This window comes from Elephas maximus, chromosome 18, assembly GCF_024166365.1.
Source record: "Elephas maximus indicus isolate mEleMax1 chromosome 18, mEleMax1 primary haplotype, whole genome shotgun sequence".
Lineage (NCBI taxonomy): Eukaryota > Metazoa > Chordata > Mammalia > Proboscidea > Elephantidae > Elephas > Elephas maximus.
Genome location: NC_064836.1, coordinates 66,582,629 through 66,608,758, shown reverse-complemented (window position 1 = coordinate 66,608,758; position 26,130 = coordinate 66,582,629). Strand labels below are relative to the sequence as shown.

General features: G+C 36.7%; 1 protein-coding gene across 1 annotated transcript in view; it reads right to left on the bottom strand.

Annotated features, from left to right (window-relative positions):
• The window catches only part of EPHA6 (EPH receptor A6), a 1,119,052-nt gene that overhangs the window by 906,176 nt on the left and 186,746 nt on the right, over positions 1 to 26,130 (bottom strand). Inside the window, 1 exon segment of the mRNA XM_049857907.1 lies at positions 2,615 to 3,278. Within this exon segment, the coding sequence (XP_049713864.1) occupies positions 2,615 to 3,278 (664 nt within the window).

The window sequence follows — 26,130 nt, the reverse complement described above, 5'->3', positions numbered from 1 at the left end:
GCAGAGCTGAGCACTCCATGGGCGTACCAATAGTTTTAACTGCTCAGCTGAGCCCGTTTCTAAGTGCCTTGTGACACTCACATCAATCAATTTCTAAACCCTTACTGCATCTATTTTATCTGACAGCCCTGGTGAGACAGACACATTAAAAATTAGTACAAATTACGTGCGATGATAGCACAGAGGAGAGAGGGTTTAACTCTGTGAAGACCCAGATATATGACATTTGTCATATTACTGCTTGAGGCTATGGTTTATCCATATAAACTCCAATTAATGTGACATTTAGTTTATGTGTCATTCAGAGATTTGGTTGTGAGATTAAGTTGTTGATTGAAAGCAACAGAGGCAAAGATAAAACTTATTATCAGAGGAAAGAAAAGGACAATATGAAGCATCAAGAACTCATGCATAAATAAATACTCTAAAATGCAGACAGGTGGTAGAACAAGACACCTCTCTAAAAATGAGGACTCAGGTCCTCTCTGAGACTCTTCTTGTTTGTAACCAGTAATTTATTATATTCAATTGGGCACCTCTGAATTTAAAGAAACCCAGCACATTTACCTGTTTTGAAAATTTTTCTGTGTACTTTTTTATCATTAGCTGATTATAACCACTACTCTATTTATAGTTTCACCATTAGCAAGCCATAGGTTTAGAATTTCAAGCTCAATTCTTAAAGTTTCTGTTATCCATTATAGAAAGACGATGGATATTTGCATTGTGGCCATCCTTCATGTTTCTACAACAGTTAAAACATAATTAACAACCCACAAAAACAGACGAGTGGAGCAGTACGTCTAGATAAAGTGATGCTGTTTATCATCTATCCAAAATCACCTTTGCCAACAATCAAGAGAGCTTTAAGGAATATAAATAAGAATGAAATTTCACAGAGCGAGTATACAAAGTAAAAACATCGAGCCACTGGGTAGTCACTACCTTTAATCCTGTAGTCAATGACATTAAAAAAAGTGTAGTAACAGCTAATCATCTAAATAATTTAGATTAACTATGAAACAAGTTTAAAATACTTATTAAAATTTATATTTTTGCCCATTCAGGTCTACCTTTTAACTAATCTAAGATGTGATAAAACTATGAATTTTAGGGTTAGTGTGTGTAACATATTTTATCCCCAGCTCTTTTTGTCTTCTGAACCTCATTGATGCATGAAGTTTTTTTTAGAGCATCTACCAATGTAAAATATTTTATAGGTCCCACCCAAGTGAATAATTTATGACTTATTTTTGCTCCATTCTAAATCTTTGTTATGGGAGAATTAACATTTTGGATTCAATCTATATTGGTAAACTCAAAAGAAACATATTTTATGATTAAACAGTGGAGGAAAGCCAGTTTATACTTCATAAAAATATATACTAAAAATAAGTCTAAAGACTCCTCACGCAAACATTCTCAAATGACCAAACGTGATCATCACTGGAGGTGCTGGTGAACTTTTCAATATTCAAGAACCCAAGAGTTTTATAAATAGGCAATACCTTTAAAAATTTATGTATATTACCCACAACCCTTATGTACATAGAAAAAGGTTTTTTTCTTACTTTTTTATTCTCATACTTTTCAATGAGTGTGAATATAGCATCAACAAGCAGTCAATAAATTCAATTCGATACAATTTACCATTTATAGGGAAACTTCTGTGGTATGTTACCATTTACCATGCAATACTTATTTTCTATTTTTTTATTTTGATTACACATTTTAAATCCAAACACAAACTGGTATTTGTGATCTGTGTCAGAGGATACATCAAAAAGTAAAAAGTGTGTGTGTGTGTGTATTATTAGATGAATAAGCCTTCATAAAAATAACTCACATAAAAAGAAAAATCTTTCATCTAAAACATTTTAGGTATTTTATTGTCATAACTGTAAAAAAAATGTAGTTCTAAACTTAACATTGTGGTATGTTAATACTTCCTACAAATTAGACCTTATACAAATACTACTATTTAAAGAAAAAGGCTAATGCGTTACATGCTGGGAAGTTATATTTAATAGTGGCAAAGAATAAACTAAGTTCTGATGAGGTCATTAGCTAACCACCAAAGATACAACGCTTTATAAACAATACTTTAAATCTTTGAAATAAACATATATGAATGCCTCATTTATTTAAATACAGTTTTACATTATTTGAGTACTATTAAATTACTAGAATTCAATATGAAAGAAGGAATTATTTTCAGACTATCTTCAAATATGATATCCTCTACAAACCACCTAAGTGTAATTATCAGGGAAGTCTGCATTTCAAATCTCCTTTGCTTTTTTGTTGCAGCTGTTGGTTTCCTTTATAAAAATAAATGAACACCAGCAATTCATAGAGCTTCACTACTTTACTGAATGTGATACTGAAGTACATGTAGCCGAGTACTGAATTATTTTATTGTTTTTTTTTTTTTGCATATACCTTTCCCAGGAGAGGAAAAACAAAAACAAAATTTCTTTTAGTTGTATAAATGAATTTCTACAAGTAATTCTGCCAGTAATAGCATTCAAAATGTATTATTTGAAAATAAACGTGTTTACCTTACAATAAATAATCATTCAAATGTATGAAAAATTAAATGTTTCTTTCTTACCATGGCAAGAACCCTCCATTTCTTCATATCCTGTACTACAGATACACCTTCCAAGAGGAACCAGCCAATCTCCATCAGCTCCACAATATAGTTTAGGAGTGTCACGCTCTTCAGCGCTCTTCACACAAGAGCCCCTGACTTCAACCAAAGAGGAAGAGTCAACCCTTGGAATGGTATCAGGAAACATGGCCAAGTTACGGACAGTGAAGGGGCACTTTTTGTAGAAAACACGGACTGAGACCAGGGCAATGCATGCCCCAATGTCTTGAAAAGCCAGATAAAATCCTTTCCTTTCTATAGGCCCCACTTCGCGAATTTCAGTGTTGAGTTTAAGGATGCGATCACCCAAATCCATCTGGGTAAAACTCTCATCAGCGGCAATTGTGTCGATCTTTGTATACTGGCTTGGCTTGAATTTAATTCCATGGGACTCATCTGATTCCATATAATACAGATTAAAAGTTTCTTTGCAAGTCCCCAAGACCCATGGGATGCTGTTACAATCCCTCAGTGTGAACTTCATTTCCACATAAATTTTCTGAGCTGCATCTCGGGAGATCCAGTTTGTACGAAGCCAGTTGTTTTGGTTTGGTTCCATTACATTGCATACCTGATATGTGTGAATGGGCCTATTGTGCTCATCCATTTCAGTAATGGCATCCCACTGCAAAAAAGGAAAAAACAAAAAAAAATTGTAGAACCAGTGGTTAAACAGAAATGATTAATCCACAGATTTTCTATTTTAGCAAAAGAAAAATGAGTACAAAGGATGTATGTAAAGCTACTTGAAGCAACAATGCAAATGTGGCATTTAACAATGAGCTTTGTTTTTGTTAAGAAGGTACGTTCTGAAACAACCTTCCCTTGTAGGAATCATGCCTCGTTGCACATTGGTTGCATGACCAGTGGCAACTTTATTTCGTCTCTAGTTTCCTCAACTGTAAAGCAGATATAAGTTATTGTCTCTTAGGTTATTATGAGGCATAAATGAGTATAATATGTATAAAAAAAATATAGAGCATTTAAAATAGTTTCTGGCACACTACAAGAAGGTAACATGGCATCCACTATCTAATCAAAATAACTACATTCATGGCAAATGCACTTTGGTTATCCATCTGTCCTGATATTCAGTACTACAAATTGAGGCCAGTTTATTGGTATTCAGTTAAATATTTGCATGACACTTTTTACAAGAGACACAGAAAAAGCCTTAGAGTTATTCAAGAAATATTTATCAGGCACTATTCTAAGTCCTTGGGTGGCTCAAATGGTTAAACATTTGGCTACTTATCGGAAGACTGGTGGTTCAAATTCACCCAAAGGCACCTTGGAAGAAAGGCCTGGTGATCTACTTCTGAAAAACCAGACACTGAAAACTCTATGGAGTGCAGTTCTACTCTGAAACACATGAGGCCGCCATGAGTCAGAATCACCTCCACGGCAACTGGTTTGGTTTTCTTTACATATGCACACAGACATTTACAGAATAGTAAACTAACTGGACAAAAATTCCCTGCCTTTATGGAGCTCACCTTCTCCTGAAGTGGGACAATGAAAATCATAAATGTATAAGTTGACGAATATGGTAGAAAGTACAACAGGAAAAAATAACACGGGGAAATAGAGAAGAAAAAGTTTAAATTTTAAATAAAGTGGCCAGGAAAGGCTTTACAGAGGTAGTAACATTTAAGCAATGTCTTGGAAGTGGGACAGCGAACCTTGTGGAGATCTGAGGGAAAAGGAAACAGTACGTTCAACTGCTCTGACGCAAGAACGTTTGGGTATGTATTAGGAATTACATGGGTGGTGGTCACAGGAAGCACACCAGGTGATGAGCACAGACAGGCAGAGAAGAGTCAAACAAGAAGGTGTCACAAGCATTTTTGACAGGTTATAAGCATTTTAAGGAGGTTAGCTTTTATTCTAAGCTGAATCATTGGATTCCCTTCATTTCCATGAGTCTACATATAAATATTCTGCTACTTAATTTCATAGGAAGACCTTGTTTATCCGTTTTTAAAGTTCAGTAAAAGTCCTTTGAAATTAATTGATACTGTCAGTTTTTGTACATCCAATAACCCAGTCAAAAAAAACCATTGCCATCGAGTCAATTGATTTTATATTGTACATTTAAATTATAATTATATTGTACTTGTATAGTTATAATTCAGAATATTCACTAAATGAAAAACATTCTGGTAACTTCAGAACTTTTTAGAGAAAATGTGATATTATATCAGAGCTTCTCATTTCCATAAGGGTATACTGGAAATTATAAACTGTTTGCTATAGTGAATTAGTGTTCTATTTCTTGATACCATAATTGAGCAATTTATAACAAGATTATTTAACACATTCTGCTTCCAGCTTCTCATTTTAACTGGCTGCAGAAAGTTACTTAATCAAGGCCAGTAAGTATAGTTTTCAACAGAATTAACAGAACGGCTACTTTCTACAGGCTACAGAACTAATGACACTAAGTACTTTCAACTATGTATTGTGAATTTCTACAAATAAGAGAATTGATATTATCTATCAAACAAACTTAAAAATAATCTCTATCTAAAAATTTCATTTGTCAGTGGCTTGATTGAAATTCAGAGGTTATTTTTCATAAAAAAAACCTAAGATTTATTCCTTTGTAACTATGAACATAATTTTGCAGTTGTAGCCACTGTTTATAAGGGGTGATCCAATAATCTCCTGGAGACTCATGAAATTACATGTCTAAATGCCTTGCATCCTAGCACATCATTGAACTTACATTACACTTAAATTTAAACCAGCGCTACCATAGCTCATCTAAACTGCAAACTATTAAAATATAACTGTGAACTAGGTTGCAAAAAACAAAATCTGAAAACTGCCAAAATCAATATTCAAAATTCAAAGCATTTTATCCACAGAGAGCGTCTAAGGCACTCATTTAATGATTAGTCTTATTCTGGCTAGATTTCTACTCCAAATTGATTTTGTTTCTCAAGGAATGCATGTAATCATCACTGTCTATACCTCATCTTCTCTTTTCCCATCTAGTACAGTGGGTTGAATAGTGCCCAAAATTCATGTTTACCCAGAACCTGTGAACGTGACCTTATTTCAATATAAGGTCTTTGCAGATGTAACCAAGTTAAAATGGGGTCATACTAGATGAGGCTTGGCCCTAAAACTTTATGAATGGTGTACTCATAAGAAGAGGGATATCTGGACACTGGGATGCAGTTCCACAGGGAGAATGCCATATCACAACAGAGACTGAAGCCAAGGAACATCAAGGACTGCCGGCAACCATCAGAAACTAGAAAGAAATAAAGAAGGATTACACACTAGAGCCTTTCGAGGAGGGAGCAGACCCTGACTGTACCTACTGCACCTTGAATTAGAACTTCTAGCCTCCAGAACTATGAGAGAACAAATCTTTACAGTTTTAAGCCACCCAGTTGGTACAGATTTGCTATGGCAGCCTTTAAAAGCTAATACAAGGAGTATAGAGGTACGTTATCAATACATTGAGTTTGAATAATTCTATTTTAATACCTTTATACCATATTTTGGTAGGTTAATAAAAATTATTTTTAATAATTATTTAATTTATTTAAAAATTATTTAATACCTTTAAAAATTATTATCCATGCTCCAGCCATCAAACAATCAAATCTCCTAAAATATGAGATTAATTTAATGAAAATGTGAAAAGTTACCTGTTTTTTAGAGGAAAAAAAAAGAATTTCTGAAAATATTCCATATTTTCCTTTAAAAAATATGTTGGGTTTGAAAGCAAAGGAAAAAAAATTCAGATAATGAGAAGGGTTAGGAATGAAGAGAAAATAACATGCACTCCCCAAATTAAAGCTGATCAGTGCAAGAAATAAATAAATACCAAAACACACACAGATAATTAGAAATGTGGTTCTCCTCAAGACAACGCATAAGGAGAAAGAATTACAAAATGTTGTACGACTCGTATCCTAAGTTTGTGATACTGTTTCATGAACAATAATTTTTCTCCTCTAATTTAAAAAAAAGAAATCAAAACTAGAAGAAGGTACAAAAGTAGTCCAAACAGATGATGGATAAATTTCATCTTATCCAATAATACAGAAAGTAAATTAAATTAGATTTTAAAATGTGAATCTGACTCACTTAAACACTCAAACCAATATTGGTCATAGGCTCTAAAAGACTATGAAATCCACTATAAAATATTAATATCACCAGATGTTGAAATTGTATCATATTTAGGCATAATCTGTCCTTTGGAAAGATATAACTAAATACAAGTATTAGAATAAATAAGACTGCTTCTAAAAATCATGAGGTCCAAGGAAAGAATGAAGATACAGAGGCTCACTTATCATATATCTAAATATTTTAAAATGATAAACCACTCTTTAAATAAACCAAACTTTAAATATGTTCCATTTGCCTACTTTTCAAAGATACCTTTATAAGAACCTGAAAGATCAGATTCAGGTTTAGAACAGCTCAGCTCCTCAGAGTTTCATGCCATTCTGTGGTGATCCACACAAATATGGCCCCTAATCCTAGTCAACCCCACTTCTATTGCCATCCTGACTCTAGTTCTATCCTGTACCATGACAGCCTTCAGATATGCACGTACATGAACACCCCAGTCCTCATGTCTTGGCTCTTCACCTCCCCTGCTACAAAGAGCTTATAACCTGGGTCATTCTTTCAGTCTCAGGTAAGCAGAACATGGTACAGTAGACCTATTGGAAGATGGATCCCTGCTTGAAGCCGTGAAGTTCCTTAAAGAATATTTGGGCCTGTCTTAGTCATCTAGTACTGCTACAGCAGAAATACCACAAGTGGATGCCTTTAACAAAAAGAAATTAATTTTCTCACAGTCTAGTAGGCTAGAAGTGCAAATTCAGGGTGTCAGCTCCAGGGGAAGGCTTTCTCTGCTGGCTCTGGAGGAAGGTCCTTCTTGTCAGTCTTCCCCTGGACTAAGGGCTTCTCTGTGCAGGAACTTCCCAGTCCAAAGGACGCGTTCTGCTCCCGGCACTGCTTTCTTGGTGGTAAGGTCTTAACTCTCTGCTTGCTTCCCTGTCCTTTTATCTCTTGTAAGAGAAAAGGAGGAACCCTGGTGGTGCAGTGGTTAAGAGCTACGGCTGCTAACCAAAGAGTCAGCAGTTCGAATCTACCAGGCGCTCCTTGGAAGCTTTATGGGGCAGTTCTACTCTGTCCTATAGGGTCGCTATGAGTCAGAATCCACTTGACAGCACTGGGTTTGGTTTTTTTTGGTTTAAGAGAAAAGGTGGTGCAGACTACATTCCAGGGAAATTCCCTTTACTTTGGATCAGGGATGTGACCTGAGCAAGGGTGTTAACAATCCCACCATAATCATCTTTAACATATAATTACAATCACAAAATGGAGGACAACCACACAATACTGGGAATTATGGCCTAACCAAGGTGGCACATATTTTGGGGGAACAAAATTCAATCCATGACAGAACCATTTGAGCAATGAACTCTGGGAACTAGGGTACCTACAATGTGGTACAGAAGGGAAGCACGAAATCTAGGTAGAATATCTACTTAGTACCTCAAGGTCAGAGGTTTATGATAAGAGGCGCAGTCAGAGAAAGGAATGGACGAGACAATGTAAACCTCTAGCCATATATCCGAGGCTCCTCTTGCCAAGTCTAAAGATGGTTATGATAGAAATATCCAACTGGAATGTGAGATGCTGCACTTCCTCTATAATATCAAAGAGGTAGTAAATATAATATTCTCAGATATTTATCCCATATATTTTATTATTCAGTTGTTAATATAAACTTTTACCTCAAAATACCTTTTACCTCACGGAAGTACTTTATGAACCCTACTGATTATGCGTTAACAAGCAATCAACAATATTTAGTGAATTTAAATTATGTGTTAAATTCCAAAAAGGAAATGAAGAAACAGGATGTAAGGTTCACTCTCATTGGACTTATTATAATACCCTTTGGTTAAAAATTATGAAAACATAACTGATAACAGGTTTGAATGTAAGTAACAATTGAACAGTATATATAATATTCAAAGAACAGCAACACTCATAAACTGGGGTGGTTTGGGAGGCCTGACCAAGACGAAGGGACTTGACTTGAACCTTAAAATATTTTTAAGATTCAATAAAGCAAAGGGAGGGGAGTGACTAGAAATTAATATATAACCCACTAAGCCATGGGGATACATATAGCCCTGTACCATGTATATCCAGTGGAAAAAATTTCTTGCCTCTGTTAAAAACAAGCAAACATATAACCTGTTCTCCAGCTGTGAGATATTTAGATATACATAAGGCTGGTAAACTGTATTTACATGATGACGATGATCAAACCTGTCATTAGTTCTGCTATTAAGGAGGTCAATTCGTGATTTTATACAATAAGCACTAAACCTGAAATAATCTAACTCTTCAATTTCACATTTTTTTAAAGTTATGTATTTTTAATTTTATAAGACTTAAAACACCAATATATAAAATAATTTACCAATATACAACATAGTAAAGAGCTCAGTGAAGGAAAAATTGGATTACATATGCTTCTACAGAGTAGATACATCTTGCAAACTACATCTGTTCTTAGGGCCTGAATGAGTAGATCAAAGTTTTTTTCTGTTTTACGATAATTTTATGCACAATTTTCTTTGGATTAAGGAGTGGATAGATGAATCACAAAGTGATGTATGGAAAAGTTTTGCCATTTGGCATGTCTTGCTCAATGAGAAGTTTTAGGTAAACAAGTATCATTATCCTACAAACAGTTGCCAGGATGTAGGTCTCAAGACCAATATGGCTATTTACCTGCTCAGTAGTCTATTGCTACAGTCCCACTGCTGTTAAGTCAATTCCGATTCATAGCAACCCAACAGGACAGAGTAGGATTGCCCCATAGGGTTTCCAAGGCTTTCATCTTTATGGAAGCTGACTGCCACATTTTTCTCCCGAAGACTGGCTAGTGGATTCGAACTGCTGACCTTCTGGTTTGTAGCCGAGTGCTTAGCCACTGTGCCACCAGGGCTCCTTATTGCCATGGTACGCACATAGAATTTGAAATTATATCATAATAATACCAATTAAAGTTCTCATTGATTTAATCCACCTGTCAGACCCCCTGAACATAGTCTCATTCTGCTTTTTGGTATTCTGTTAATGTTCATTATAATTCCACCAGAAAATTATTTTGTTCCTCATTGAGTTGAGGTCTCACCTAATTATGCTTACTTGAAATAAATAAATAAATAAATATCATTACAATTTTTTGCACTGTATGTACCAATACTTAATCTTTATCCCCAAATTGGCAATCCCATGTGGACAGTCTCTTACCACTTTCACTTATTACCCAGCATGCAGGTTCTACAAAATGGAATTTAATATCCGTCTGAATTTTGGGTACAAAATGAGATATAATCTTCAAAACTTACAGTGGAAATAATCAGGTGTGGAGAGTTAGAAGGTCTGCTTCCAGTACTTGGTCCATGTGACACTGCAAAATTACTTTACTCTGAGGTATTAGATTTCTTACCAATAACATGAAAATGAAAATAACTGTCTTGTTTTAGTGGGTTGATGAGGGCCAAATGAGTTAATATTTGTGAAAAATTTTTGGCAAATTCAATATACAAATAGTTGTCCCAGGAATCATTACCTATAAGGTGCCCTTGAAGCATATGAAAGAAACCTTTGAAAATCAACTGATTCTTGCTTACCTAAAACCATTCATTGAGTAAACACATCAAATGACAAAACTTCCCCATCCAACACTTTGTAATTCATCTATCCACTCCTTAATCCAAAGAAAAGGGATCATAAATGACCATAGACAGAAAACTTCTCTATTCTAGTCATCCAGGCCAAAAGAACAGACATAGTTTACAAGATATATTCTACTCTGCAGAAGCATATAGGATCTGACTTTTGCTTTATTGAACTCTTTACTACATTATATATTGGGAAATTGTCATATGTTGATATTTTGTCTTACATAAAAAATATTAATTAAAAATGTAAAAAACAGGAGCTTTCAGAGTTGTATTATTTCAGGCTCAGGACCTATTATGTAAATGCAAGCAGCTGAAAGAGCTAACAAACTTAGTAACAGAACTAATGACAGTTTTGATTATTGTCATCACGTAATTTCTACAGTTACCAGGCTTATGTATATTTCAATACTTCAAAGCTGGAGAGCAAGTTAGGTGTTTGTTTTAAATATGGACAGGAACTTTTATCAACTGGACATCTGTGGTGCAGGACTGAAGTTCCCAATTGTGTATGCCGATAGCGTACAGCTTTACAGCACCTAAGAATATTTCTCAAACCGGATATCCTGGTGGCATAGTAGTTAAGAGTTATGGCTGCTAACCAAAAAGGTCAGCAGTTTGAATACACCAGGCACTGCTTGGAAACCATGTGAGACAGTTCTGCTCTGTCCTTCAGGGTTGCTATGTGTTGGAATCAACTTGACGGCAATGAGTTTTTTAGTGGATATCTTTGGAATCGACTCAATGGCAATGAGTTTGGGTTTTGGTTGGTTTAGTGGATATCTTGGGCAGTCCCATATAATGTGAATGTTTTTAGAAGTGATAGGAAATACAAAGAGCTATGAAAACCTATCGGTTTTCTAAAAACTCCTCCTCACCCACATACAGTATTACATTGGTAAGTGATTTTAAAGTGATTATAAAGTAATTATAAAGTACTAAGATAGTCTATTCTTATTCTTATTTAGATTTTTAAAACTAAAGACAATCTATAGGTAGATTAAAAATAAAATGAAGAAACAAATAAAATCTTCATAAATCCAGAATTCTTAGTCAGGTTTCTTATAACTTGTTCCCAAGTGTTTTGTAATATGTGGCTCAAGATAAAATAAATTTAAATGGGAAAGGGAGCCAAGGAGATAAGAAAATCTCCTTCCACGTCATTGTAAGAATGACAAGGTAGAATGGTTGAAAATGAAGAGAAGCCTTCATTTGGTAAAATGACTCATATCTAAATTTTCCCAAACATTCTTCCTCTTACCTTCTATAAGCCAAGTAAACTAAAGTTGTTGAATATGCATAGGCATTTCATTATGTAACCCTGAAGTGGTTAAAGTATAAAAATAAAAACAAACCCTTTGCCATGGAGTCGATTCCGACTCATGGCAACCCTATAGGACAGAGTAGAACTGCCCCATAGGGTCTCCAAGGAGTGGCAAGTGGATTCAAACTGCCCACCTTTTGGTTATCACCCAAGCTCTTAACCACTGTACCACCAGGCTCCAAAACCACAGAGGGAGCACCCAGATAAGCATCTAATATTCTCTACCAAAGAAAAGCTTATTAAGAGGCCCTCTTATTCTAATGTGATATTTTCCTCTGAACCATTTAAATATTCACTCTGAGTCAATATGTATGCTGACATAAACTTAGAAAATTAGTGCCCTGAATTCTGCTGTTAGGCATGTAGTTAATAACATAAAGCTGTTTTTGCAGAAGAAAAGTGAAGGCTCTGCATTTAAATGATAACTAGTTTCAGAGAATAAAATAAGAAGCATGAAAATGCATCATATACAGATACATTTATATATCACTTTGGGCAAACATAAAACTTTTTTATTAGCACTACAAAGATATTTAATGAAAAAAAAAGGAAAAACTCAGTGCTATATTTGGAGGACAACTGCCAAGACTGTTAGTTTTAAAATTACATGTATTATTTTTGGTGGATTTGTCCTATTAACAAAATCAGAAATATTATAGGAAGATAACTTCCATTAAAAGGCAATGATTCCTTCCATAAAAAATTGTCATATCTTTATGAAAAGAAATTCTTAAATGGAATCCATCTTTTGAATGTCAGAAGGCCATAAGTGATACCCTTAAACATTGAGATTTTTACTTAATTAGTAAAGCCACAAATATCACATTTGAGTATTTCTACAGTAAAGAGATGGCAAATATCCTTCTTTATTATTTTGTCTTACGTTCAACAATATTGCATACTGAATCCCATGGTAGTTTCCATAGGACTTCACAAATATACAAAACATAGAGGCAGGGCCAAGATGGCAGAATAGTCAGACTCTTCTGGAGGTCCCTCTTACAACAAAGACTGGAAAAACAAGTGAATCGATTATATATAAGACAAGCTAGGAACCCTGAACATCAAAGGCAAAGTTAAGAAATTGGACTGAGTGGCAGGGGCAGGGAGAGACAGTGCAGAAGCAGCGAGGAGTTGCCGGACCTGAAATGGTGGGAGCTGGAGTCCCTCAGCCCTGTTCCCCTGGTGTGACTGCAGCGGGGCTTGTGGTAGCTTTCAGGACATGGTCACTTCAGAAAAGAAAGCTAGTGAAGTGGTGCAGCCCTGATTTCCTGGCACGACTGTGGCAGGGCCGAGCCTGCAGCACAGAATCTATGCACACATCCAAAATCAGAGAAAAAACAGCATTCTCAGCACAAGATAAGCGATTTTGCCTAATTTACCACACAGATCTAATATCTCCCCCTTTTGGAAAAACTCTCTCTCATCTATCTGATCCCTCCTCCCTCTTCCCCGAGCTGGCTTCAGGGACAGTCGATTTCCCTGGGCCTGAGGTAGGTCCTACTGCACTTCCTGAGCCATTCTCCAGGCGTTGGAGAAGGAACTAATTAACAAAATGGGGGAAAAATAATCTGCCAACTTCTCTAATCTGGAAACTTAGAGCAGAAGCGGCTCCTGTCCAGGCACAAGAGATCCACAGACTTTGAATGTCTTCCACCCCTACATGGAGCCAGCTGGCCCCATTTCAGCAGCTAGGCTCTTATTGTTACATTTGCAAGGGTGAATGTGCCTGAGGTATGACTTTACCCATTTCAGCTGTGCAGTGGAGAGGCTGGCATTTGATACCACTCTGCCTATTAAACAGGGTCCTCATCTACCCACATCTGGGGCCTGATGACTGGTGGCTCCACCCACGCCACCTAGCTACCCAAGAAAGGGGTCCAAGGATAAGTGGTGTCTCCCAGTCCTTACAGTTAAAAGCATTGGGTGCCTATGGTACTGCTGCAGAGCCCACCCACCTGTGCACCCTAGAGAACAGGGATGCACCTTCCTCACAGACAGGGTAAGGTTGTCAGCCCCCTGCCTTCCTCAAAGTGTGACACCCCTCAGCCAGCTACAACCAGAAACCTGTGCATACACCAATCACCACTGCTCCTCTAAGACTGTAGGTGAAAGCCTGCACCACACACTTGGTGACTGACTCCCTGGACACCTGAGCTGAATTTATACAAGAATAATGAATGGACTCCTAGGCTCATATACCTGATAACAGCTCTAGCCATCTGGTGACAGGACATTAGTGTTTCAAAGGCTGCAAAAATCAAGTTAACTCACTCAAGTAGCCTATTTGGGTATATCAAAACAGAACAAAGCAAGAAGCTAGGACAATGTGAGCAAACATAAAATAAATTAATACAGTAATTGATAGATGGCTCGGAGACAGCAGTCTATAACAAATCACATAAAGAAGTTGACCATGACTGCTTGAACAAACTCCCAAAACAAAGAATCAAGGATTCTTCTGAATGAAGAAGTCCTCCTCGATTTACCAGAAATTGAATACAAAAGATTAATATACAGAACTCTTCAAGAGATCAGGAAGGCGATCACGCAAAATGCAGAACAAGCCAAGGAACACAGATAAAGCATTTGAAGAAATTAAGAAGACTCTTCAAGACCTTAATGAAAAGTTTAATAGGCTGCAAGAATCCATAGAGAGGCAGCAATCAGAAATTCAAAATCAACAACAAAATTTCAGAATGAGACAACTCAGCAGAAAGTCAGTGGAGCAGAATGGAGGAAATGGAAGTCAGAATTAGCAAGACTGAAGATAAAGCACTTGCCAACAATCTACTCAAAGAAAAATCAGATAAAAGAAGAAAAAAAAATGAAGAAACCCTAAGAATCATGTGGGAATCCATCAAGAAAAATAACCTATGAGTGACTGGAGTACCAGAACAGGGAGGGAGAATAGAAAATACAGAGAGAACTGTTGAAGATTTGTTGGCAGAAAACTTCCCTGATATCATGAAAGATGGGAAGATATCTATCCAAGATGCTCACTGAACCCCATACAAGGTAGATCACAAAAGAACATCACCAAGATACACTATAATCAAACTTGCCAAAACCAAAGATAAAGAGAAAATTTTAAGAGCAGCTAGGAATAAATGAAAAGTCACCTACAAAGGAGAGTCAGTTATAAGATTAGACTACTCGGCTGAAACCATGCAGGCAAGAAGCTAATGGGATGACATCTATAAAGCCTTGAAGGGAAAAAAAAATTCCCAGCCAAGAATCATATGTTCAGGAAAACTGTGTCTCAAATATGAAGGTAAAATTAGGACATTTTCAGATAAACAGAAGTTTAGGGAATTTGCAAACACCAGACCAAAAATACAAGAAATACAAAAGTTGTCTAGCTAGAAAATAAATAACATCAGATAACAACCCAAAACAAGAATAAAGGACAGAGAAACCAGATATGAACCTTAAAACAGAAATCACAAATATAAATCAAGATATAAAAAAAAGTGCTCCAAACGGGGAAACAGCGATGTCATTATGTAAAAGATAACAACATTACATCAATAAAGTGGGACTAAATAATGTAGTCATAGATCTTTCACATGGAGAAGTAGTCAAGGCAATACGGGGAGATAAAAGTTTGGTTTAAATTTAGAAAAATAGGGGTAAATAATAAGGTAACCACAAAGGAGACTAACAATCTTACATATCAAAATAAAATACAAGAAAAACATAAAGACTCAGCCAAAACAAAATCAACAAGAATGAAAAAGAGGACAACACAAATTTACAAAGAAAAACTACTCAGCACAAAAAAATTAAGTGGAAAAATGAAACAGTCAACAACAAGCACAGAAAAAAAGATATCAAAATGACAGCACTAAACTCATAACTATCCACAATCATGCTGAATCTAAATGGACTAAAGAACCAATAAAGAGACAGTGAGCTGTAGAATGGATTAAAAAAAGATTCGTCTATATGCTGCCTACAGGAGACACACCTTAGACTAAAAGACATAAACAAACTAAAATTCAAAAGATGGAAAAAAAAAATCTATCAAGAAAAGAACAATCAAAAAAGAGCAGGAGTGGCAAAACTAATTTCTGACAAAACAAACTTTAAACTTAAATCCACCACAAAGGATAAGGAAGGACACTATATAATGATTAAAGGGACAATAATACCAGAAGGATATTACCATATTAAGTATTTATGCACCCAATGACAGGGCTTCAAGATACATAAAACAAACTCTAACAGCACTGAAAAGTGAGACAGACGGCTCCACAATGATAGTAGCAGACTTCAGCACACCTCTTTCAGTGAAGGACAGAACATCCGGAAAGAAGCTCAACAAAGACATGAAAATCTAAATGTCACAATCAACCAAATTGACCTCATAGATATACAGAACACTCCACCCAACAGCAGCCAAGTATACTTTTTTTTTCTAACACACATGGAACATTCTCTAGAGTAGACCACATATTAGGTGATAAATCAAGCCTTAACAGAATCCAAAACATTGAAATATTACAAAACATCTTCTCTGACTGTAAAGCCATAGAACTAGAAATCAATAATAGAAAAAACAGGGAAGAGAAATCAAAAACATGGAACCTGAGCAACATCTTGCTCAAAAATGACTGGACTATAGAAGAAATTCGGGATAGAATAAAGAAATTCATAGAATCAAATGAGAATGAAAACACTTCCCATCAGAACCTTTGAGGCACAGATAAAGCAGTGCTCAGAGGTCAATCTGAACAAATCGAGAGCGACAAAAGAAATCCTTAGGCACCAGAAGAAAGGAAATCATAAAAACTAGAGCAGATTTAATGAAAGAACAGAAAATTGAAAGAGTTGACAAGGCCAAAAGCTGCTTCTTTGAAAAGATTAACAAAATCAATAAGCCATTTGCAAGACTGACAAAATAAAAAAGGAGAAGACGCAAATAACCTGAATAAGAAATGAGATGGGAGATATCACAACAGACCCAACTGAAATTAAAAGAATCATAACAGAATACTACGAAAAATCGTACTTTAACAAATTTGAAAACCTAGAAAAAAATGGACAAATTTCTAGAAACACTATCTACCTAAACTAACACAAACAGAGGTAGAACAACTAAATAGACCCATAACACAAGAAGAGATCAAAAAGGTAATTAAAAATCTCCCAATGAAAAAAATTCCTGGCGCTGACGGCTTCACTGGAGACTTCCACCAAACTTTCAAAGAGTTAACACCACTACTACTAAAGGTATTTCAGAGCATAGAAAGGGCTGGAATACTCTAAAGCTCATTCTATGAAGCCACCATAACCCTGATAGCAAAACCAGGTAATGACACCACAAAAAAGGAAATTACGGACCAATATCCATCATGAACTTAGATGCAAAAATCCTCAACAAAATTCTAGCCAATAGCATTCAACAACATATAAAGAAAAATAATTCACCACAACCAAGTGGGATTCATTCCAGATATCTGGGGATGGTTCAACATTAGAAAAACATTCAGTGTAATCCAACACATAAATAAAACAAAAGGCAATAACCACATACTCTTATCAATTGATGCAAAAAAGGCATTTGAAAAAGTTCAACACCCATTCATGATAAAAACTCTTAGCTAAATAGGAATAGAAGGGAAATTCCTCAGCATAATAAAGGGCATTTACACAAAGTCAATGGCCAACATCATCCTAAATGGACAGAGTGTGAAAGCATTTCCCTTGAGAATGGGGAACAGACAAGGATGCCCTTTATCACCACTTCTATTCAGCATTGTGCTGGAGGTCCTAGCCGGAGCAATTAGGTTAGAAACAGAAAGAAAGGGCATCCAAATTGGTAAGGAAGAAGTAAAAGTATCTCTATTTGCAGATGATATGATCTTATACACAGAAAGCCCTAGAGAATCCAAAAGAAAACTACTGGAATTAATAGAAGAGCTCAGCAGAGTATCAGGATATAAGATAACCATACAAAAATCAGTTGGATTACTCTACACCAACGAAGAGAATGTCAAAAAGAAAATCACCTAATCAATTCTATTTACAACAGCCCCCAAGAAGATAAAATATTTAGGAGTAAATCTAACCAGAGATGTAAAAGGCCTATACAGAGAAAACTACAAGTCACTACTACAAGAAACCAAGAGACCTATATAAGTGGAAAAACATATCATGCTCACGGTAGGAAAACTCAACATTATGAAAACGCCTATTCAACCCAAAGCAATCTACAGATGCAATGCAATCCCAATCCAAATTCCAGTCCCAGTTTTTTAATAAATGGAGAAACAAATCATCAACTTCATATGGAAAGGGAAGAAGCCCAGGATAAGTAAAGTATTACTGAAGAAGGACAAAGTGGGAGGCCTCACACTACCTGATTTTAGAACCTATCATGCCACCATGGTAGTCAAGACAGCCTGGTACTGGTACAACAGATACATAGACCAATGAAACAGAATTGAGAATCCAGACATAAATCCATCCACATATGAGCAGCTTATATTTGACAAAGGCCCAAAGTCTGTTAAATGGGAAAAAGACAGTCTCTTCAACGATAACTGGATATCCACCTGCAAAAAAAATGAAACAAGACCCATACCTTACATCATGCACAAAAACCAACCCAAAATGGATCAAGGACCTAAGTATAAAATCTAAAGCAATAAAGACCATGGAAGAAAAAATAGGGACAATGCTAGGAGCCCTAATACATGGTATAAACAGTATACAAAACATTACTGAAAATGTACAAAAACCAGAAGAGAAATTAGATAACTGGCAGCTCCTAAAAGTCAAACACCTGTGCTCATCCAAAGACTTTACCAAAAGAGTAAAAAAATTACCTACAAATTGGGAAAAAGTTTTTAGCTATGACATTTCCAATCATTATCTGATCTCTAAAATCTACATGATACTGCAAAAACTCAACTACAAAAAGACAAATAACCCAATTTAAAAACGGGTAAAGGATATGAACAGGTACTTCACCAAAGAAGACATTCAGGCTGCTAACGGATACATGAGGAAATGCTCACGATCATTAGCCATTAAAGAAATGCAAATCAAAACTACAATGAGATTCCATCTCACCCCAACAAGGCTACCATTAATCCAAAAAACAAAATAGTAAATGCTGGAGAGAATTTGGAGAGACTTGAACACTTACACACTGCTGGTGGGAATGTAAAATGATACAGCCACTTTGGAAATCAATTTGGCACTTCCTTAAAAAGCTAGAAATAGATCTACCATACAATCCAGCAATCCCGCTCCTTGGAATACACCCTAAAATAATAAGTGCCTTCACGGGAACAGATACCTGCATACCCATGTTCACTGCAGCACTGTTTACAATAGCAAGAAGATAGAAGCAACCAAGGTGCCCATCAACGGATGAACGGATAAATAAATTATGGTACATTCACACAATGGAATACTATGGAACGATTAAGAACAATGATGAACCCATGAAACATTTCATAACATGGAGGAATCTGGAAGGCATTATGCTGAGTGAAATTAGTCAGTTGCAAAAGGACAAATATGGATTAAGACCAGTATTATAAGAAATCTAGATAAAGTTTAAACACAGAAGAAAATATTCTTTGATGGTTACAAGGGTGGGGAAGGAGGGAGAGGCATAGTCACTAACTAGATAGTAGAAAAAAAAATTTGTTTTAGGTGAAGGGAAGGGCAATATATAACACGGGGATAGTCAGTACAACTGGACTAAACCAAAAGCAAGAGGTTTCCTGAATACTATCAAAAGTTTCAAAGGCCAGAGTAGAAAGGATGGGGGTCTGGGGACCATGGTTTCAGGGGACATCTAGGTCAACTGGCGTAACAAAACATATTAAGAAAACATTCTGCATTCCATTTTGGCGAGAGGCATCTGGTGTCTTAAATGTAGTAAGTGGCCACCTAAGATGCATAAGTTAGTCTTAACTCACCTGGAGCAAAGGAGAATGAAGAACACCAAAGACACAAGGTAAACATGAGCTCAAGAGACAGAAAGGGCCATATAAACCTGAGACTCCATCAGCCTGAGACCAGATGAACTAGATGGTGCCTGGCTACCACTGATTACTGCCCTGAGAAAGAGCACAAGAAAGAATCCCTGATGGAGCAGGAGAACAGTGGGATGCAGATCTTAAATTCTCATGAAAAGACCAGGCTTAATGGTCTGACTGAGACTAGAGGAACCCTGACAATCGTGGTCCCCAGGCCCTTTGATAACCCAAGATTGGAACCATTCCCGAAACCAATTCTACAGATAGGGATTGGCCTGGTCTATAAGACAGACAGTGATGCTGGTCAGGAGTGAACTTTGTGGCTCAAGTAGACACGTGAGACTATGAGGACGACTCCTGTCTGGTGACGAGATGAGAAAGAAGAGGGGGGCAAGAGCTGGTTGAATAGACACAGGGAATACAGGGTGGAAAGGCGGGATATGCTATCTCATTAAGGGGAGGGCAGCTGGGAGTGCATGGTGGGTTGTGTATGGTTTTTTGTATGGGAGACTGACTTGATTTGCAAACTTTCACCTAAAGCACAACAAATAAATTTTAAAAAAAATTCAAGCTGTCAACAATTTCTTTGACCTTGGATCAACAATCAACATCCACTGAGGTAGAAGTCAAGTAATTTCATAGGATCTGGCAAAGTTTCATTCTGTTACATAAGGTAACCACTAATTGGAGCCAACTTGATGGCAACTAACAAGAACAATATGACAAGGAAAAGTCTGATGGAGTTTTTGGGGAGACAGAAGCTCAATGTTCATGCAGAAATCTGGAGAAGACTGTTTCTTATTACAGACTTGTAATGGGTAAAATAAATTTGTAGAGACTCATTTAAGGTAAGAAGATGAATGTGTATGTATCTGCTTTTGGGGGGGTGGTTAAAGCACTTTTTTAAAAAAACTGTACTTTAGATAAATGTTTACAGAACAAACTAGTTTCTCATGAAACAGTAAGTACACACATTGTTCTATGACATTGGTTAACAACCCCATGACATATCAACACCTTCCCTTCTCAACCCTGGGTTCCCTGTTATCAGCTTTCCTGTTCCCTCCCACCTTCCAGTCCCTTCCCCAGGGCCAGTGTGCCCCTTTAGTCTTGTTTTGTTCCATGGGCCTGTTCAATCTTTGGCTGAAGGGTGAACCTCAGGAGTGACCTCATTGCTGAGCTGAAAGGGTGTCCAGGGGCCATACTTGCAGGATTTCACCAGTCTCTGTCCGGCCAACAAGTCTGGTCTTTCTTTTTTAGTTAGAATTTTGTTCTACATTTTTCTGCAGCTCTGTCCAGGGCCCTCGACTGTGATCCCTGTCAGGGCAGTCAGTGGTGGTAGCCGGGCACCATCTAGCTGTACCAGACTCAGTCCGGTAAAGGCAGTGGTAGATGTAGTCCATTAGTCCCTTGGGCTAATCTTTCCCTTGAATCTTTAATTTTTTTTCATTCTTCCTTGCTCCCAAAGGGGTGAGAACAGTGGAGTATCCCAGATGGCCGCTCACAGGCTTTTAAGACCCCAGATGCAATTCACCAAAGTAGAATGTAGAACATACTCTTTATAAACGATGTTATGCCGGTTGAGCTAGATATTCCCTGTGATCATGGGTCCGCAGCCCTCAGCCCAACAATTCGGTCCGATAGGGGGTTTGGATGTGTCTATGGACCTACCATGACTTTGCCTTGTACAAGTTGTGCTGGCTTCCCCAATATTGTGTGCTGGCTTATCCTTCACCAAAGTTTCCACTTATCATCTACTAAGTGTTTTTCCATCCCTACCCCTCCCCTCACTCGTAACCATCAAAGATTGTTTCTATTTGTATCATGAGCATTTACAGTAGTGGTCTCATACAATATTTATCCTTCTGTGATTGACTTATTTCACTCAGCATAATGACCGCCAGATCCATCCACGTTATGAGATGCTTCACAGATTCATCGCTGCTCTTTATCGTTGCATAATACTCCATTGTGTTTATGTACCGCAGTTTGTTTATCCGTTCATCTGTTGATGGGCATCTAGGATGTTTCCATCTTTTTGCTATTGTGAACAATGCTGCAATGAACATGGGTGTGCATATGTCTATATGTATGACGACTCTTATTTCTCTAGGATATATTCCTAGGAGTGGGATTGCTGGATCATATGGTATTTTTATTTCTAGCTTTCTAAGGGAGCACCATGTTGTTTTCCAAAATGGTTTTATCATTTTGCATTCCCACCAGCAGTGCATAAGAGTTCCGATCTCCCCGCAGCCTCTCCAACATTTATTTCCTGTTTTACTGATTCGTGCCAGTAATGCCAGAGTCAGATGGTATCTCACTGTGGTTTTGATTTGCATTTCTCTAATGGCTAGAAATCATGAGCATTTCCTCATGTGCCTGTTGGCTGCTTGAATGTCTTCTTTGGTGAAGCGTCTGTTTCCTTTGCCCATTTTTTAATTAGATTGTCTTCTTGTTGTAGAGGTGCTGGATTTTCTTGTAGATCTTAGACATTGGACCTTTGTCTTACTTGTAATAGCCAAAATTTTTTTCTCAGTCTCAGTTTTACTCTTTTGGTGAAGTCTTTTGATAAGCGTGTGCAATTTTTAGAAGATCCCAGTTATCTAGGTTATCCCCTGGAGCTTGTGTGTTGTCGGTTGTGGTTTGTATCCTGTTAATGCCACGTACTAGGGCCTCTAGCGTTGATCCTATTTTTTCTTCTAGGAACTTCATGGTTTTTGGCTTTATATTTAGGTCTTTGGTCCATTTTGAGTTAGTTTTTGTATATGGTGTGAGGTATGGGTCCTGTTTTATTTTTTTGCAGATGGACACCCTGTTTTGCCAGCACCATTTGTTAGAAGACTGTCTTTTTTCCATTTGATGGACTTTGGGCCCTTGTCTAAGATCAGGTGACCACAGGTGGATGGATTTACATCTGGGTTCTCAATTCTGTTCCATTGGTCAATGTGTTTGTTGTTATACCAGTACCAGGCTGTTTTGACTACCGTAGCTGTATAGTATGTTCTGAAGTCAGGTAGTGTGAGTCCTCCTACTTTATTCTTCTCCTTCAACAGTGCTTTACTTATCCAAGGCTTCATCCCTTTCCATATGAAGTTAATGATAAGTTTTTTCAGCTCTTTAAGGAATGTTGTTGGTATTTGGATTGGTATTGTATTTCTAAATCGTTTGGGGTAGAACTGTCATTTTCACAATGTTGAGTCTACCTATCCATGAGCATGGTATGTTTTTCCATTTATGTAGATCCCTTTTGGTTTCTTGCAGTAGTGTTTCATAGTTTTCTTTGTATAAGTCTTTTACATCCCTGTTTAGATTTATACCCAATTATTTTTTTTTAGGGGCTATTATAAACGGTATTGTTTTCCTGGTTTCCCTTTCATCATTCTCTTTATCGGTGTATAGGAATCCAACTGATTTTTGTATGCTTACCTTCTGTCTTGCTAATCTGCTGAATACTTCTATTAGTTCCAATAGTTTTCTCATGGAGTCTTTTGGGTTTTCTATGTATACTATCATATCATCCACAAATAGGGGGAATTTAACTTTCTCATTACCAATTTGGATGCCCTTTATTTCTGTTTCTTGCCTTACTGCTCTAGCTAGAACTTCCAAAACTATGTCACACAGGAGTGGTGATAAACGGCATCCTTATCTTGTTCCTGTTCTAAAGGGAAATGTTTTCAGCCGCTCTCCATTAAGAATGATGTTGGCTGTTGGTTTTGCATACAAAAAAAAAAAAAAAAACCTTTATTATGTTGAGAAATTTTCCTTCTATACCTATTTTATTGAGCTTTTATCAGGAATGGGTGTTGGACTTTGTCTAACGCCTTTTCTGCATTGACTGAGATGATCATGTGATTCTTTTTTTATTTATGTGGAGGATTACATTGATCGATTTTCCAGTGTTGAAGCATCCTTGCATACCTGGTATGAATCTTATTTCGTTCTGATGTATCGTATTTTGATATGATGCTGAATTCTATTGGCTAGAATTTCATTGAGAATTTTTGTGTTCATATTCATGAGAGACATTGGTCTGCAATTTTCCTTTTTTGTAGTGTCTTTGCCTGATTTTGGTATTAGGGTTATGCTGGCTTCACAGAATGAATTCATACTTTCTGTGTTCTGAAATCCTAAGTAGTACTGGTGTAAGCTCTTCTCTGAATGTTTGGTAGCATTCTCCAGTAAAGCCATCTGGGCTAGGGCTTTTTTTTTTGGGAGTTTTTTTTTTTTTTAATTACCTTTTCAATCTCTTTTCTTGTTATAGTTCTGTTTATATTTTCAACATCATTTTATGTTAGTCTGAGTAGGTAGTGTGTTTCTAGAAATTTGTCCATTTCCTCTAGGTTTTCAAATTTGTTGGAGATTAGTTTTTCACAATACTCTGTTATGATTCTTTTTATTTCAGTTGGGTCCATTGTAATGTTCCCCATTTCATTTCTTATTTGTGTTATTTACATCCTCTCCTATTTTTCTTTTGTTAATTTGGCCAGTGGTTTGTTGATTTTATTGATCCTTTTAAAGAACCAACTTTTAGTTTTGTTGATTCCTTCTATTGTTTTTCTTTTCTCTATTTCATTTATTTCTGCTCTCATCAGTATTATTTCCTTTCTTCTGGTATCTGTGGGCTTCTTTTGCTGTTCTCTTTCTATTTGTTCAAGTTGTGTAGCTAATATTTTAATTTTGTCCCTTTCTTCTTTTTTGATGTGTGCATCTAGTGCCATAAATTGACCTCTGAGAACTGCCGCTGTTGTGTCCCAAAGGTTTTCGTGTGATGGGTTTTCATTCTTGTTTGATTCTAGGAATTTTTTTTATTCCATCTCTGATTTCATCTCTTACCCAGTGGTTTTTTTAAGCAGGGTGTTATTCAGTTTCCATGTAATTGAGTTTTTTTCCCTTACTCTTCATTTTGTTACTTTCTACTTTGATGGCATTGTGGTCAGAGAAGATACTTTGTATTATCTTAATGTTTTGGATTTTGTTCAGGGTTGCTTTGTGGCCTAAGATGTGGTCTATTCTGGAGAACGTTTCATGTGTGTTGGAAAGGAATATGTACTTTGCAGCTGTTCGGTGGAGTGGTCAATAAATGTTTACGAGGTCAAGTTGGTTGACTGTGCTCTTTAGCTCTTCTGTATTTCTTTCTGAGTTTCTTTCAAGACGTTCTGTCCTTTACCGAGAGTGGAGTGTTGAAGTCTCCTACTATTATTGTGGAACTGAGAATTTCTCTTTTCAGTGCTGTTAGGCTTTGTTTTATGTATTTTGGAGCCCTGTCATTGGGTGCATAGATGTTTATTATCGTTAGGTCTTCATTATGGATTGTCCCTTTAATCATTATATAGTGTCCTTCTTTGTCTTTTATGGTAGATTTTGTTTTAAAGTCTGTCTTATCTGAGATTAGTATTGCCACTCCTGCTGTTTTTTTTAGATATTTCCGTGACAAATTTTTTCCATCATTTGATTTTTAGTAAATTTATATCTTTGTTTCTAAGGTGTATGTCTTGTAGACAGCATACTGATGGATCCTGTTTTTATACCCATTCTGTCACTCTGTGTCACTTTATGGGTGCATTTAGGCCATTTACATTGAGTGTAATTATTAATAGGTGTGAGTTTATTGCTGTCATTTTGTAGTATTTTTTGTGGTGCTAACGTTTTCTTTGTTCCTCTTACTCTCCTGTGCTGAGTTCCTTTTGTTTGTGGGTTTCTTTTTCTTTTCTTTCATTTTTGTAGATTTTGTTTTTATTGAGACTATGTTTTTCTTCTTTATTATGTTGGGTAGGTTGGTTAACTTTCTTTGTGGTTACCTTGAAATTTACCCTTCTGTTTCTACGTTTGAACCAGTCTATTATTTCTTGGTATTGCCTTGTCTTCCACTCCATTAGAAAGTTCTATACCTACACTGTTTATTCCTTCTTTTATTGTTCTGACATTGTTGTCATTTACAGATTAACCCCTCTGGTTCCCTGTTGCAATTCTTTTGGTTTGGATAGTCCTTGAGAGTTCATCTCCTACACTGGTATCTAGCTGGTACAAGCTACTGCAACCAGCCAGGAATCATGGAGGTAGAGCAGCAGGGAGAGAATGGGGGTGGTAAAGCATGTATTGCTGGTTACTGGGTGCTCTGTCTCCTGCTGGGAGTTCCATGAAGCTCCTTTCCCATGCTCCCTGTTAGCCAATCTCCAACAGGAGTCCAAGATGGCAAATCTGTGCTGCATTAGATGAGAAGTGTCCTCAGCACATTATCTCTCCTCACTCTCAGTCCTCTGTCAGTTTCTTATTCCATTCAGTGTTTAGCCCAGTTCTTTTTCTCTTCTTTTGACACTTCAGGCTCCAGGAGTGACATTTGTCTCTATTTTACTTAGTTTTTCAGGTCTTTGATGTTGAGGGATGGCATGGTGTTTCTGT